The sequence below is a fragment of the Rhamphochromis sp. 'chilingali' genome, assembly GCF_963969265.1.
Source record: "Rhamphochromis sp. 'chilingali' genome assembly, chromosome: 2".
Lineage (NCBI taxonomy): Eukaryota > Metazoa > Chordata > Actinopteri > Cichliformes > Cichlidae > Rhamphochromis > Rhamphochromis sp. 'chilingali'.
The window spans coordinates 9,429,160-9,446,613 of record NC_137930.1 but is presented as its reverse complement, the minus strand read 5'-3'; the positions used below and the strand labels follow the sequence as shown (position 1 = coordinate 9,446,613).

At 40.0% G+C, this 17,454-nt stretch overlaps 1 protein-coding gene across 1 annotated transcript in view; it reads left to right on the top strand.

The window, feature by feature from the left end:
- The window catches only part of cpne2 (copine II), a 61,396-nt gene extending 44,364 nt beyond the window's left edge, over window positions 1-17,032 (top strand). Inside the window, exons 11-16 of the mRNA XM_080875949.1 lie at window positions 379-512; window positions 1,680-1,734; window positions 2,155-2,206; window positions 5,606-5,739; window positions 13,870-14,106; window positions 15,693-17,032. Of these exons, the coding sequence (XP_080732075.1) occupies window positions 379-512; window positions 1,680-1,734; window positions 2,155-2,206; window positions 5,606-5,739; window positions 13,870-14,106; window positions 15,693-15,800 (720 nt within the window). The 3' untranslated portion in view covers window positions 15,801-17,032. The remainder of the gene's footprint in view (window positions 1-378; window positions 513-1,679; window positions 1,735-2,154; window positions 2,207-5,605; window positions 5,740-13,869; window positions 14,107-15,692) is intronic.
- The last annotated feature ends 422 nt before the right edge of the window (window positions 17,033-17,454 follow it).

The window sequence follows — 17,454 nt, the reverse complement described above, 5'->3', positions numbered from 1 at the left end:
GGTGGAAATGAAGGCTACAATGCTACAAGCCTAGCTGCTGTTCACTGGTTTTGTCCAGTGGTTGCAGGGTTGGGATTCGCCATTCACACAGCTAAAACATCACTCTGGCTAGCTGTGTGCGTGCATGCTGTCTGCAGGTGCTTGCAAAGAGCTGATGTTATGTTAGCAGTATGATGCAGGTAATTCTGTCCTGGACACATGTTGCATTTCACTATTTCCTTCTTGTTCGTTAATGAAAGAAAAATAAAAGTAATGCCAAAGTAATCGCCATTCCTCAGAAGTTTCAGACCCTCCACCATTGTCCTCCTCCCTGCACATGATTTGGAAACGAATGCAATGTGATAACTACTGATCTGTCACCTCTTTGTATTTTAATAGGTCGGTATAGACTTCACGGCATCCAATGGGAACCCCCGAGAACCGTCCTCCCTCCACTACATCAACCCACTGGGCAGCAACGAGTACCTCGCTGCCATTTTAGCTGTTGGACAAATCATACAGGACTATGATACGTGAGTATTTAAATCAAATCCTGTGGGGTGGTGCAATGTTTTTAGTCAGTTTAGTGCAAACATTTACATTTTGCATACGTTTCTTGCAAAGAAAGGTCGCAGTAAGAGATGAGTGAGGCTAGTTGATGTAAAGGTTTATCGTTTCACTGCTGAGATCCATAAACTGTACAGATAAGATGGACTTAGTCTCTGTATCCTCATTTTTATATATTTTTACTGCCTTGCTGAAGCGTTGAGCCTTTATAGGAATCTCTCAATAAAAAGGCAGGCCTACCCAAAATTATACCCTGCTTTATCATATATTTTACTCTAAACAGCCCCAGAATTTATAAACTAATTATCATGTTGCACTGAAGAAAAACTTGAAACTGCTGATTAAGACCACAAACTCATTACGAAGTCAAAATTAAAGTAAGCAGTGATGTCATTTTATCATGGAGCATTCAAACTCTGCTCCCAGCGGTTCATCAAAAAAATAAGAGTTTAGAGTAGCTGCGCATTGACTTTTCAGACTATGCCATGTTTATATACAGACTATGCTAATCATATTAACTTGTGAACCACAAAGAGAGTGACTGGGGTCCTTAAAAGAACAACAATGATGCATTGGTTTCAGAGCATTTTGACGAAGACATTTACATATTCCAGTTTTGAAGTTTGAGCTTCGAGCAGTTGAGGCTTTGTGGAAAGAACTAAACAGGTTTATCAGTTCCCTAATACCCATCTTAATCCCATCATCTACACAAGCGCCACTGCACAGAGCTGTAGCAGGGGCATCGCTTTTGGACTTTAAACACACAAACATCTATTTGTTCTTTTACATTTTGTGTTAAAAATAAGACAGTATAAACACCAATAGCATCTATCGACTGCTATTCCTCCTCTTTCAGTAAATAATTGTACATCAGTATGTCTGATTTTCTGTCCTGTCCTGTCTTTAATGTTTTTCTTTGTGAGAAGACATTTTTCCTCACTGCATCATTTTACCACCAGTTCTCTTCTTGCTTTTCTGTAAATGTCTTTGAATGTGTTTCTATGTGAACAAGGTAACAGGATTTTTCCTGCTATCTAAATCCAGCTTTTTGAATTTGTATGCAAAAAAAAAGGAAGAAAAAAAAAAGAAGGTTTAACTAATGTTCCAATCTGTTGTCATGGTTTCCTCCTCAGTGACAAAATGTTTCCAGCTCTGGGATTTGGAGCCCAACTCCCACCAGACTGGAAGGTATGTGTGTGTTGATGGTGTTGTTGTTGTTGTTGTTGTGCGCGTATGTGTGTGTGTTCCAAACACAAACGTAGGTGATACATGTATATGCATGTGGCAAAGAGAGAGGAGGGTGGGTTGTCATCAGCGGACTTACAGTTAAAGCCGAGATGTATTATTTTACACACAGACACACAGGGAGACACACAAATAAAACTATAAGCATTATAGATGCATATTCACATGATTACGCAACTGTCAACCCATCTGTGTTGCCATGGCACTGAGCTGATGAAAAGGACAAAGAAGAGAGAGCAGCACACAGAGGGATGGAGAGAGGGTGGGAGGGAGAAGGTGGGAGAAATGGACGCAATTTCTTAACAATATTGTACAGCGTAGTGAAGGATTATCATTCGATTCATTCATTTCTTTTCTCCTCAGGTGTCACATGAATTTGCCATCAACTTTAACCCAACAAACCCTTTCTGTTCAGGTGAGTTACCACACAGGAGGTTATGATGTCATCTAGACCTTTGCAGCAACCTTATAAGTATTTACAAATAGTTCTCATTTTCATTCATTTTTTTATTTACCCCATCTGAGTTCTGTCTAGTCTAGAAGTCTAGATACCCCATTTACATTTTTGGCCTTTCATACATGATATTAGTTATTTTTCAACATAAACCCATACCATAAAAACATACTTTGATATGTTTACACTTATAGGATGTTGTCATGTTTTTGGATGCAAAAAATAAAGCCACTAACTAGTTAATAGGTGTAAAACCTGTCATTTACAGATAGCTATATAATTAAGGTTATGGCAGAAAAAACACTGTGTGATTAAAAGAAACCACTAATAAAAAAAAACATGCCAACTCCAGATCATGTGACCGCAGCAGGTGGTGCACTCCTCTCTAAGTGCCTTGCTGAGTAAATAACTCCTTAACACATCACCTACACTTGCTACTTTGGATGCTCGTCTAAATTAGAAGTATGAACGCTAATGCACATTATGACACCAAACAGTTCAGAGCAGTGAAAACAGTCCATTCCTTCACATTTAAATATTAAAGTAACAGTGTCTAACAACTCTGACTCTGGGAATCTTTACACAGATTGATTAAATGTTACAACACTCAGGCTTCTGAACAAAAAAAATAACATAAAAAAGAGTAGTTTTTACTATTAGCCGTGGCTACACTTACGCTTTAAACACTGGACTTCAACTTGAGTGTGTTTATTGAGTATAAAGCACCATACCCGAGCAAAGCCTTACAGAGCTGCTTGCATGGCTGCAGATCCTTGTTTCTGAGTAAGAGTAAGTGCATACCCTCACCTTCATCGCACAAAGATGACTTGAAAAGATTCATAAATTGTCAGCACCTCGCTGTAATAACCTCATAGTAAGCTCTCCTTTTACTACACTGAGCTTGCATCTGCTAACACGTTTGAAATGTGTAGGATGCAAACATATTTATTGACAATTGCAAATCAATTGAGTGCCAACTGCTAAAAGCACATCTGTGAGACCCAGAAAAAAAAATTGTGATTGTGTAACACACGTTTTAGCCTGACTGAGGCAAAGAGGTTATGTTAAATAACTCCATTTATACTCACCCCTGTGGTGAAAAAGGCCCGCGTCAGAACATGAAGTTCAGCTTGTGTTTATTTAAAAAAAAAAACTGCCTCTGCAAATGCCCTTTTCTTTTTAGGGTTAGCTTATTTTCTGGGCCAATACAGCCTCCAGTGCACTCTGAAATGAAAAATTCTAGGCCAAAGGGAAAAAAAGACTTCAGCTGTTATGCAAAACTTTATTCTTGAAACTGCAATATGCAGCTGTCCTGATAACAGAATGGTTTTATGTTCTCAACTATCGGTGTGCAATGTTTTGAATAAGTGCACATTTGTGCGGCATGTTTTTCTCTGAATGTGTATATCTTTATGAAGATGCGAGTGAAGGGAACACAAGTTTTTATATGTATGTATAATTCATATATATGAATATATGAATTATACATACATACATACATATATATATATATATATATATATATATATATATATATATATATATATATATATATGTGTGTGTGTATATATACACATATATATATATATATATATATATATATATATATATATATATATATATATATATATATATATATACATATATGTATGTATATATATATATATGTATGTGTGTGTGTATATATACACATACATATATATATATACATACATATATATATGTATATATATGTGTATACACATACATATATATATACACAGAGAGCTCTTCTCTTCTTTCTAGCGGCCTCTTCATGGTTCCCATTTTGTACCTGGGGATCCCGCAGGCGAATGGGAACCATGAAGAGGCCGCTAGAAAGGCTGCAACCACCAAGTACCTGCAGAGGGTCAGGCAAGTCCTGAGGAGTCAGCTGAATGGTAAGAACAAGATCCGGGCCATCAACACGTACGCCCTGCCCGTGATCAGGTACCCTGCTGGGGTAATAGGCTGGCCAAAGGAGGAGATAGAAGCCACTGACATAAAGACAAGAAAGCTCCTTACCATGCATGGAGGGTTTCACCCCAAGTCCAGCACCCTGAGGCTGTACGCTAAGCGGAAGGAAGGGGGCCGGGGACTGGTGAGTGTCAGCACCACAGTCCAGGATGAGACAACGAACATCCAAGAATACATTGGGAAGATGGCCCCAACTGACCGAGTGCTCAGTGAATACCTCAGGCAGCAGAAACCCAAGAAAGAGGAGGGAGACGAGGAACCATCATGGAAGGACAGGCCCCTGCACGGTATGTACCACCGGCAGATAGAGGAGGTGGCTGATATCCAGAAATCCTACCAGTGGCTGGATAAAGCTGGACTGAAAGACAGCACAGAGGCACTAATCATGGCAGCACAAGAACAAGCTCTGAGTACAAGATCCATAGAGGCTGGGGTCTATCACACCAGGCAAGACCCCAGGTGCAGGCTGTGTAAAGATGCCCCAGAGACAATCCAGCACATAACAGCAGGGTGCAAGATGCTAGCAGGCAAGGCATACATGGAACGCCATAACCAAGTGGCCGGCATAGTGTACAGGAACATCTGTGCCGAGTATAACCTGGAAGTCCCGAGGTCAAAATGGGAGATGCCCCCAAGGGTGGTGGAGAATGACCGAGCTAAGATCCTGTGGGACTTCCAGATACAGACGGACAAAATGGTGGTGGCTAACCAACCGGACATAGTGGTGGTAGACAAACAGAAGAAGACGGCCGTAGTGATCGATGTAGCGGTTCCGAATGACAGCAATATCAGGAAGAAGGAACACGAGAAGCTGGAGAAATACCAAGGGCTCAGAGAAGAGCTCGAGAGGATGTGGAAGGTGAAGGTAACGGTGGTCCCCGTGGTAATCGGAGCACTAGGTGCGGTGACTCCCAAGCTAGGCGAGTGGCTCCAGCAGATCCCGGGAATAACATCGGAGATCTCTGTCCAGAAGAGCGCAGTCCTGGGAACAGCTAAGATACTGCGCAGGACCCTCAAGCTCCCAGGCCTCTGGTAGAGGACCCGAGCTTGAAGGATAAACCGCCCGCAGGGGCGTGCTGGGTGTATATATATATATATATATATATATATATATATATGAATAAGCTATATATATGAATAAGCACTAATGATGTAGGACTTGTGTCTAGACTTATGTCTAGTTTTCAATTTTGACCTTGAAATACTCTATATAAACTTTTTCCCATCTCTCCCAGGACTTTACAAACCTCTCTCCCTCTTGCTTTTCTCTCTGTTTCTTTCCTGCCCTCACTATTTCCAGCTCATCTTCACATTTAAAGTGTATTTGAGTCTAAATTGTTTCTCTCTGCCTTTCTGCATCTTTAGGTGTGGAGGGCATTGCCCAGGCCTACTCTGCGTGTCTCCCTCACATTCGTTTCTACGGTCCGACAAACTTTGCTCCAATCATCAACCATGTAGCACGTTTTGCTTCTCAGGCCCTTCAACAGGAGAAAGCAGCGGTGGGTGGCTACAACTTACCTATTTACCTGCTTTTTACACTCTTAGTTGTTCTTTAGTTAAACCTCTCAAGACACTGTACTCCACAGATAAAACTATTTATATATAAAAGCAGGCTGTAGTCCACAATCAGCTTGACTTTTCTATCTTGTTTGAGAGGTTGACTGTGTTGCCAGAGAGGACTTTGTGTATTCCCAAACGCAGATGCTGATTCTAACTGTAACCACTGCAAATCCAAGCTTAAACACAACCAGACTTTCACTGCAATATGTCAGAATGCTCTCTTCTTTTGGCGCACCTGTCCATCAAGGCTGTAGGTTACATATACATACTGAGTTTGGTAACTTTATATATATCACTGCTCACTTAGTTACATCTTATTATACCGGGCAGGATCCTCTTTTACCTTCAGAACGGCCTTAGTTCTCCTAGTCATAGATTTAACAATGTGCTGGAAACATTCCTCAGAGCTTTTGGTCCATATTGACATGATTGAATTTGCAGCTGCTGCACATTGATGATCTGAATCTCCTGTTCAGCATCCCAGAGGGGCTCTAATGGGTTGAGATCTGGTGGAGGGCATCTGATTACAGTGAACTCATTGTATTAAGACGAGGAATGGAGGTATGCTGCGGTGTTTATCATACAGTTGATACTGAGGTTCTGCGTAATGTGCCAAGGAAATATCCCCTTCGTCATGAGGAGCGAATGCTTATGCAGGATTCTGAGTCTGTTCAGTTCTGGTGAGCCTCAGTTTCCTGCTCTTAGCTGACAGGAGGGACACTTGTTTTGGTCTCCAGTGTTGTGCATTCAGAGATGCTCTTCTGCACTTCATTGTAACACGTGGTTATTTAAGTTCCTGCTGCCTTCCTATCAGCTCTTAATAGTCTGGCCATTCAAAGACCTCTGGCATAAACAAGCCATTTTTGCCCAGAGAACTGCTGCTCACTATTGTCTATTTTTCTGGCCTTTTTCTATACAGGGGAGGGGGGTAGAGGCATGCTTTCACCTATCCCAGCTGTCATTATATACAACAGTTATAAAACAGAAGTACCATTTATGTCAATTTTGTTGTATATAGCCTCTCCCCCCTGAACCACGGGTGACCGTGCCACTTACCGGTGTTGGCCAGAGGGACGATGGCGCGATATGGTAGCCTCGCTTCTGTTGTAGCCAGGGCAGCTGTGGCTACAACTGTAGCTCGCCTCCATCAGTGTGTGAAAGAATAGTGGAATTGTAAAGCGCTATATAAATGCAATCCGTTATTATTACCAATTCTACTTTAAGTAAAGACAGCACATTTTAAAGCTGGAGTGTATGAGTGTTACATTAAAAATCTAAAGTAAAAATGTTGAAAGATTTAGCTTTAGAATATCTCAATATCTTGCAGCTGTTTTTTTCTGTTGTTATCTATGTTACCTATAGTAGCTGAGATAGGCTCCAGCCCCCCTGCAACCCTGAATGGGATAAGTGGAAGACAGTGGTTGGATGGATGGTATCTCTCACAACCTAAGGAAACAAAGAAATCATTCTAGAAAAAAAAACCTACTCTTTTCTATATTTGAATTTTCAGCCACCACACACAGCAGATAAATTCCTAAACTGGATTCCTACATTGAATCATTCAAGCCCTTTATGAAGGACCGCATACAGTGCTGAATTAGCCCGCTAGTCCCAGGTATTGTCCCTATTTCACGGTATACCAGAGTTTTACATTAAGGATCTGGAGTGACATTTCTATGCAGGACCACAGGTAGTGATGTTTTACGTCATCCAACAAGGACCGATGTGCCTCGACCTTGAGAGGGGAGCATCTGTAGTGATGGACAGCGACTTCGCTACAGCTGTGGCTGCACAGAGTGACAACAACATAGGACAGCTCACGACAGAAAAAGAAATAGGAAGTGTTGACAATGATTTTCTGAGGCCAGGATTATACTTGCTTGCGGACGTGGACGCAGACGCTGCTGCTGCTCTATTATACTTTTTACTTTTTCTTGGGGGCTATTCAGTTAGTCAGTTCCCGTGTAGTGCCTGTCATGAAAAAATTGCTGCCACATGGGCAGGCACGCAGAGCCCTTACTTCCCTTGGATCTAAGCAGACCCTTGCATTCTCAAGAACGTGGAAATTCCAACACTGTCGTGTTTATAGCATTGTGTAACTACACCAGAAGGAGATCAAATCTGTTAAAATCAGCTCAGGTGTGACAATTAAAGGTTTTAATTTTCCTTCAAATGTGAACGAACCCTGAGTTAGTGCAGCTAGCACAGCTTAGAGCTGACATTGCCCAAAGCACAGAGGGAATGTCTACACCTGTGCTGCCCTTAACAGCTGCAGAAATACACATGTACTCTCTGTGATGCTACCCAGTTTAGTTTATAAAGGAAATTAAGGAACAAAGAGAGGAAAGGTCACATAAACAGTTAAATCAATACATGTCGTCGTCTGGGGAAATTAAACACTGACTGAAAATTTCAGGCTACTCGGAAACCTAATTCGATTTCTTTCTGATTGTCAAGCTTTTTTAATGAAGGCAAAGGTCAAGCAGGGTTCCCTCTAATGGAAGTGGTACCTAATTTAATTGATTTTGATTAAGGACATTAGAAGTCTTATTTTAGCTTGAGTTTGTACCTTTTTTTTGAGGGGGCTGGTTGCCTTTTTTGTCTTTAATTATAATGAAATGTAATATTGTATAAATTTCAATCTTGTCATTTCCATTTTAAAAACTTATAAATGCAATTTTTGTGACATTCCATTTAAATAATTTTCTTTCTCTTTAAAACTGAACGTTTCCCAAGCACTCTAAAGAGCTCCCTCCAGTCATTTGTCTCCAAACCTATGATAACGTTGCAAGGGATTATCAAAATATAAAATAAAACTTTGATTTAATGTGAAATTATTCAATGAATTATTTTGAATCTCATGTTAGCGTGATGTTTGTGGGTTTTTGTTCATGTTTTGCATTTGTATGCTTGAAATTAGAATGTCAGTTTCAGTTGTTGTTCATGCAAAGTACAAAATACATCAGGTCTGTATTATTCATGAGTGTCAAAAGGTCCCCTCTCTACCTGTGAATTAATTCATATTTTGAAAGATTATAATAGAGGATCCAGGTATTAGGTAATCCTTTGACTTGGGATGGAAATTATTTTTGCTTGTGTGATTCTCTGCTAATCCAGAGAGACCATATACCCAACAGATTGCATGTTATATGTATATGTGTTGTGATTTCTTTGATCAATTGTTTGAGTATTTTCTTTATTCCCATTCAAGTCCATTGCAGTCTGATTAGTAGTAGTTGTGGATTAAAACATAAAAGCTAAAGTGTAAGCAGAACCATAGGATGAAGCACGTTATGTTACTGTATATTCCTGGAAACAGACAATTATTTTACTCAATAAAAATTCTACTTCAACAAAAAAAAGCAAAAACTTCTTAAAACTTCATTTTACAATTTAGATTTGATCAGCGATTCTTTATATGCAGGTTTTTATGCCCAAGACACCGATGAAATTAAAGTTAAATCAAAGTTAATTTTGATAGTTTTTAAAAGTAAATGTAAAAAAAGAGACATTTCTGATTGGATGCCAAGAATCAAATTAGGACTGTGCTGGAAGGCGCTCATTCACTTTGATATTTTATAGCTTCATACTTTATGGAAAAGTTGAATTTATTTATTTACTTTTAGTGATTACAAACTCATTTGGTTTGCACTGAAATATCTTGAGAGTTAAAAAACCCAAATCTACCTGGTCCTATTAATCGCCCTCTAAACCTAATGAGCAGTAGACGGATTAGTCGAAGGGCCAGATCAATCTCTCAGGTACTGTGTCAGATCTGGCTTACTGGATTTTTCCTGTTTCTTGTACATGACTTTTAAATAGAGTTAATCTGCCATAGATAGTTTGTAGGCCTGCCACTTCTTATTTGGGCCTCCATTTACCCAGTTTCCTCACATTTTTTAAGGACACACTGAGTTATAAAAAAATAAACATTCACCTTAGAAAGTCTGTAAACTATCTATATAGGCCAAACATGGGAGTCTGTGGGCGTTGACTGACTGATGCCTTCTTTCACCTTATGTTTTATTGTGATTCTGTGTCACAGGTATTTAGGCTCTTTTTTTGATTCAATCTCAGTTTTTGTCATTTTTCTGCTTTTGCTGTTCGATGGTGCTCTGCCCTTTATGGCGTGCAGTTAGTAAGTTTCCCTTCATTCAATTTAGTAGCCATATGTATACATATGTCATATCTCACACCAGAGAAATGCAAACATTACACTAATATTTATTTACTAACCAGTAATAGTCGACAGGGAATGCCTGTCAGGGAAGTTGATACTCACAATTTATCTACACTGATGGCTGACGGAGCTAACAAGTGTGTGCATCTGTTGGCTCGGTCTCCTGGTATGTAGATCAGCGTGTCAGGAAGGAAGGTGGCAGACTGGAGTGACGACGTCTGTCCTAGCTTCTTCTATCTTACACCTCATTGCAGCTGAGACACTGACCAGGGAGGCTTCTTGTTTTTTCATTCTCGTGCCAGTGGCTCGGTTCTGGGTAGGACTCAATCAGTCGCTGCTGGATGGACTTGTTTAAAGTTTGTCTGTGATCATCGGCTTTTGACACTGTTGACCACCACATCCTCCTCGAAAGGCTTAAACATTGGGTTGGTGTATCGGGTACTGCCTTGGAGTGGTTCTCCTCATATCTACATAACTGATCTTTTTCTGTGGTGGTCCCCGATTTTAGGTCATCTTCTACCTCCCTTACTTGTGATGTCCCTCAGGGTTCGGTTTTGGGGCCTTTAATGTTCTTAATATATCTTCTCCCATTCCAGCATTTAATGGGCTCTTTTGAGGACATCTCTTATCACTGTTATTCTGATGATATTCAGTTGTACATCTCTTTTAAGCCCCAGGATTTATCTAAGCTTCAGCTTTTAAATGACTGCTTAGATTGTATCAAACATTGGATGGCTGTAAATTTCCTCCAACTCAACGAGGGGAAAACTGAAGTCCTCATATGTGCTCCGGACAGATTTGTATCCCAGATAGTGAAAGCCCTTGGTCCTCTTTCTGTGTATGTTAAATCCTCTATCAGGAATTTAGGTGTCACTTTTGAGTCGACTCTTACATTGGATGGGCATGTGAAATCTCTGGTTCAGTCTTGTTTTTATCATTTAAGAAATGTGGCTAAGTTAAGCCCTATTTTATCTCGCCCTGAACTGGAGATTGCTATACATGCATTTATTTCCTCACGCTTGGACTATTGTAGCTCTTTGTTTATGTGTCTAAGCAAAGGTTCTCTGGATCGTCTGCAGGTTGTGCAAAACACTGCAGGTAGACTGTTGACAAAATCCTCCAAGTAGTCACATGTGACACCATTGCTATTTCAGCTATACTGGCTTCCTGTTGAATTTAGAGTACATTTTAAGATCCTGGTCTTGACATTTAGAGCCTTGCATGGACTGGCACCTCCCTACATTTCCGGACTCGGTAGTTGTTTTCAAAAAACAACTCAAAACTCACCTTTTTAAAACTGTTTTTGGTTCAATTTCTGCCTGTTTTATATTGTCTGTTTTACCCTTTTATTATTTGTTATCCTATGTGCAGCACTTTGTGATTTCTGTCTAGAAAGGTGCTATATAAATAAAATTTTATTTATTATTTATTTTATTTATCTTTTATTTTTAGTTCATTTTAGATAGCCTGAGCGATCTTATCATAAGCGCAGTTGTGCTTGCAGCAGTTCTACTGTAATGCTGGGTACTTTCGAGACACATATACATCCCAAACACCTTTAGCAGCAGAAAAAGTCATGAATAGCATATTTCAGCTGAGCTTGCCTGATCTGAATTGGCTTTCATGCAAAAAAACGACTGAACTGCAACATGCTGTACTTCCAGTGGCTTATTATATGTCAGTGAAGCTAACACCTAAAACCCAAAATAAGAGCAACCCTAAGGCTCTATGACACATCCAAAAAAGACGTTCTATTTTGGCAGCGTTTCTTGGTAGTGTTCCTCGAACACCGGGGCCGACACATTCTTATGATTTATCGTAACTTCCTTTTATGATATTTATCTTTGTGTCAAAAACAGAATTATGCCACGTTGCTCTTCTGCTGCTTTATAAACACTATAGAGTGTACAAAAACAAACAAAAAGCACCGGAGCAGAGACAGTGTTCTCATGCATAAGGCTCCACGTGATGTTGTCATTGGTATGAGTATATAGATGTGCAGCACTCGCTGAAGTTTGGGATCTACAAACTTTAAACATATACATGTCCTTCTCCTGTACATATCCACTGGCATTTCTACTGCCTATATGTGACGAGAGTGTAGTGGCTGGGTATCATTATGCTCCCACGGTGCTTTTTGTCCCTAATTGTACCCTGTCACCCTGTGGAGAAAAAATACATGAGCAGAATACACAAAGGCTTGTACTCGTCTGTGTGTTGTGCGCCAGAATCCTTTTGTTTCTGTAAGGAAATGATTGCAGACCCTTTTCTTGTCTTATATTACAGCGAGTTCAAACACGGGTTGAAATTAGGAAGGAATAACAGACAATGAGGATGTAACAGCTGCAGCACAAATGCGCGTGCGTGCGCACAGGCTACACGCTGAGTTACTGGTTAGACTGGTGTGTGTTGGAGAAAGTCAGTGGGTAGGCTTCACAAATCAGCTACTCCTCAGCCTTGGCGTTTCTGTTTCTCAGATAATGAGAGAACCTGCGACTGCAGACTGTGCGAGTGTGTATGATCACGCTCCTGCCAGTGACACGCGTACACACCCAGGCTGCAGGCCAGCGCAGTCTGTGCGTGCCTCAGTGTGTGAGCGACCCTGTCTGTCTGTGTGATAATGATTCTCTAATGAGCGCTGCTGTTAGCACATTAAAGAGACAGGCTTCAGAGTCGTCCTCGCGTGTGTGACTGTTTGCGTGTCACGTGGAAGTGCGATTTTCTTCCAAGAAAAGTCAGTGTGCATCGTCACCTTGTCTGTTCTTATCGTAGGACAACCATTTGCATTTCATTATGCAGAATTGATGCATGCTATTTTGTGCCAGAGAGAGATATAGTCCAGCAGTTATGTATTTGGACAGTTTTATTTGGGTTTTTTGTTATAAAATAATCCCACATTAAAGCATGTAGTCTTAGCTTCTTCTTTTTAAATACATTTGCATCAGAACACAGAAAGAACTATTGGAGATGTAGCTTTTTAAACACATTCTGCATCCTGCTCAGTGAGGAAACGTCGTCCACTGAGTTTTGCTGCATCCTTATTGTTTTTCTTCTGTCAGCAAAGACACATTTGCACCCATACATGCTGGACTCGTAACACCACCCCCCACCATTTTTCAAAGGTGCTTTGGTCAGCCAGGGGTCCTCAGCTACATTCATATCTATATTTTGATAGAGGGTGAACATTTGAATTATGAATTTTGTTAAAGTTGACTAGAAGTTAGCATGAAGGTCTCCTGGGAGCATCCTGGGAGGCAACTACAATGCAAATAATTTTATGCTCATCCACAAGTCTTGTTCTCATCTGTTTGACTACTTTTTTCTTGTTTTGTAGTTTTCTTACTCTTTTAGAACTCAGTTTTTTCTTTTCACTGTTGCCAGGTGTTTGCTTATTGGGGTCTCAATAATACGGTAGTCTTTATCTTGGAGTGCCTTAAGGCAACTGTGTTTGTGATGCTATAGAAATAATCTTGAAGTGATCTGAATTTACTTTAACGCCGAAACTAAGTTACAATAAATCCAGCCATTTATCTTTCACTTCCATTATTTTGTCATGATTTTTTCTTTTCATTGGCACAAATGGAGTTCAGATGGAGTTCAGCTTGATGAAATGCAGAAAGGCTTTATTTCTGCATTGTATTTGACTCTTCTTCACCATCACTCGTAATAATATCTGTTTTGTTTTGTTTTTCTAGCACTCTTTTTCCTCTTCATCCGCAATATGCGACTCTGTTTACCATTATTCACAGCATAATGATCATTACTGAATTTGTGTTTCAAGTCTTTTTGTAGTTGTAGATTCATCTTCAAGAGCTCAACTAAAAATAACTTTTTGTTGTTTGCTAATTCTTCTCATTTTTTCTCGCACCATCCTTCTTCCCCTCTGCAGCAGTACTTTACACTGCTCATTATAACAGACGGTGTCATCAGCGATATGGATGAGACGCGCGACGCTATTGTGCAGGCATCGAAGCTACCCATGTCCATCATCATCATTGGCGTGGGCAATGCCGACTTTGCCGCCATGGAGTTCCTGGATGGGGACGCCAGCGTTTTGAGGTCCAGCACAGGAGAGGAGGCTGTTCGGGATATTGTGCAGTTTGTCCCTTTCAGGGATTTCCGCAACGTAAGTATTGGTTTCAGTAGATACACACAAATATGTATAAACACCCAGTCTGATATGTTCTTATTCTCCAAATTGGCTGATGCTGCCCTCGAATACATGTAACACGAAATTCTTTCTGTTTACATAAAAAGAATTCAGTTTCTTCTCATAATGTTGCAGATTTCACATAATACACAAGGCTGAAATGTGTTCATTTTAATGAGGCTTCATACATGCTTGCTGCAGGTCAGCACACTGGTTAATTAGTGTGTGCACATTTTCAGGCTGTGCACAGGAGGGCTCATTAGGGCATTTTGGGTTTTGTCATCGTCTTTTTATGTGTTTATTTTTTGTCTGTGTGTGTGTGTGTGTGTGTGTGTGTGTGTGTGTGTGTGTGTGTGTGTGTGTGTGTGTGTGTGTGTGTGTGTGTGTGTGTGTGGGCTGATGGTGGGCGAGTTGATTTCCTCTGTAGTGGGAGGAACAGACAGTGTTTACTGGCTTCATTCCAGATTGTTGGTGGGAGGTTAAGAGACAGCAACTGACTGAACAGAGAGGAAGAGAGAGAAATGAAGCCTAAGACAGAGAGGAAATGTGGAAATTAGAGTGACCTGATTGATAAGCTGTGCTGGGAGGGTAGATTCTTTTGTACTAATTATTATCATTAGGGTTGTATAGTGCTACTTTGAAAGTTAACAGTTTTTTTTAACAAGTTAAAATGGGACTTGATGCTCGGTTCAAGCTAAGTATGATGGGTCCTGGGCTCCACTAAGGTAGTGTTGTTTCCCAGTTTGATTAGCTGTACCTCAGGGGTTTGGGCAGAGATGACCATATTAACAGTAGAAAATCTATGAAACAGAGTGTTTAGAGCTTTATGAAGGCTGCTGTACAGCTTTTGGTATAAAGATATTACTTAGCAACCTTTTTACTTAAGAGCATCTGTCACTGTACCTGTTTAGAGATGACAGGAAATAAGGAAAAGGATTAAACATTTATAAGTAAGGTGAAAGCAGTCAAAGCATTAGCTTTAAAATACTGAGCTTTACCACATGACATCATTGACACACTGAATTCAGTTTAGCTCAGTTTTATTTATCAAATTGTTATTTTTCCCAGCGAATGCCATCAACCTCTAGCGACCACTTGCAGTCACTCAGGGAATATTCATTTATCCTCTCACAACCAGTGGTCGTCAGATGGTCATAGACTGGTCTCTAAGCCTTTGAGACTGGGGCATTATTCACTTGATCCTACATTGTCATCACGATTGTCACACACTGGTGAACAAGTTAATGTGCTTAGTGGTAACTTGTCTACAATACCTCAACACTTAGTAGTATAAAACGTAAGAGTAGTTATTATGCATTTATGGTTAATTTAAGAATTCTGTCTTCACTCATATGGACGCTGTACACATATTGCACTTGGTAAGTGACAGGGTAAATGGCTAATGCACAAGCCGACTGTTTTGAACACACTCCACACACAATTTCACAGTGAGTGTATTAAAAAGGCCAAGGTTTCTGTACGAGAGTGAAAATGTCTCATTTTAAATCTTTCACTTTATTCAATCTAAAACGCAATGTGTTGTTTTTTTCTCTTCCTCTCAGGCGCCCAAGGAAACCCTTGCAAAGTCAGTTCTGGCTGAGCTGCCTCAGCAGGTCACCCAGTACTTTAAACAGCGGAATCTACCGCCCATTAACCCAGCACCAGAGTGAGACGCCCCGAAGACGAGAGCCCACATGAGATACAAGAGCTTGACGAAACCCCTCCTTTTTGTTAATGGCAAACAAAACAGAACGAAACTGTACAGTATATGTCAGCAGTAGACAAAAATTAGTTGTGGAAAAAAAAAATCCAACGTTGAAGACATCTCTAAGTTTTCACTGATTAAAGAATGTTTGGTCAGTTTTCAGTGTAAACCCATCTGAAGTGATACTCTTTCTTTCTTCAGTCTTTCCAGCACACAGATCAGTGATGATAATGTGTAGAGTACCTTGCATGTCCAAAATGTGCAGATAAAATGCAGGTGAAACACTGGCCTGTTTAGGGGAAAATAAATTAACTTATCAGGATGTATTTTTTTTCTTTTGCTTTTTGCATGTGTATGTGTCTTGTGATTGATACCATGTGATACATACAACTCCTTTGTGTGAAGTCCTCTTTAAGCTGAACTGTATCAGTGGTTGATTCCTCTTTATTCTTGTACCTTTTCAGGTAGCATATCAGATGAAAGCTGTTTGCTTTTGTGCTCATGTGTGATGGACTCATACACTGAGTCTCAACAGAGCAGCATTTATTTAACCCTCCAGGGGGAAGGGTTCTGTTTAAAAGTTTTGATCAGCAGTTATCTGGGAGGCAGATTTAATGCTCCACTATCCTTGGTGAAGTAAAAAGGACATAACCAGAGAAGAATGAGGCATACTGGCAGCTGTAGCACTACCACAGGACAGATGTTGGACACTGAGTGTATTCAGTAGGCTGTTTTGCTAGCTTTTAAAAAATCCGTGTATTTTACTTATGACTTAAGTTCATCCTGCATGTTGCCAGTATCTACTCACTGTTTACAAACTGATGATCACAAATGCATGATGGGTTTTTTTCCTCAAATTATGTACTTACCAGATTTTGTAAATATTTTATGAGATTCTGTTGCAAAGAAAGTATTACGTGATAAAGACAGAGGCTGCAGCTGTCACAGCCTTAACAACTGGAGAGGGCAGAGAGAGCAGAGAAGGTTCTGATATGCATATATCGAATGTATATTTCTATGACACTGTTTATGTTATAAGAAGCCAATGTTTATGCCATGTTTTTAATGTACTTTTTATGCAGTGCTGAATCGTGTAATTAAACTGAAATGTGTATTGCTGTGCATCTTTGTACTAAATGTGTTGCTATTAATTTTATAAAGTTGTGTCTATGTCCACACTCAGGATAATAAAGTAAAGGAAAAGTCTCTTGGCCTCTGTGCAATGCCTATTGCACAACTTCCATTGAGTACTTATGAGACTAGCAGTATGATGCTGTAACTTTGAAACCACGTGTTATCCTGGTTGATCTATGATTTTAGTTGCATTCTCTTTGTTTTATAGTCCATTAAATTTTTCATTGAATGGCGGCTCTGAACTGTAGGACCGAGCCACACTCTGATAATGTGGAGAACATTGACTTCCCTGAAAATGATGTCGGGACAGCAGCACATGTTGCTATAACACTTGGTAACGATGTCTTCAAACATTGCAAGTTACCAAAGATCTGTGCACTAGTCTAGGCTGTGCACTTATAAGTCTCTGAATTTTTTTTTAAAGCACTACCATCTAAGAACCTAAAGATCACAGCCATTCAGCATTTATCTGGATCCTTCTGACT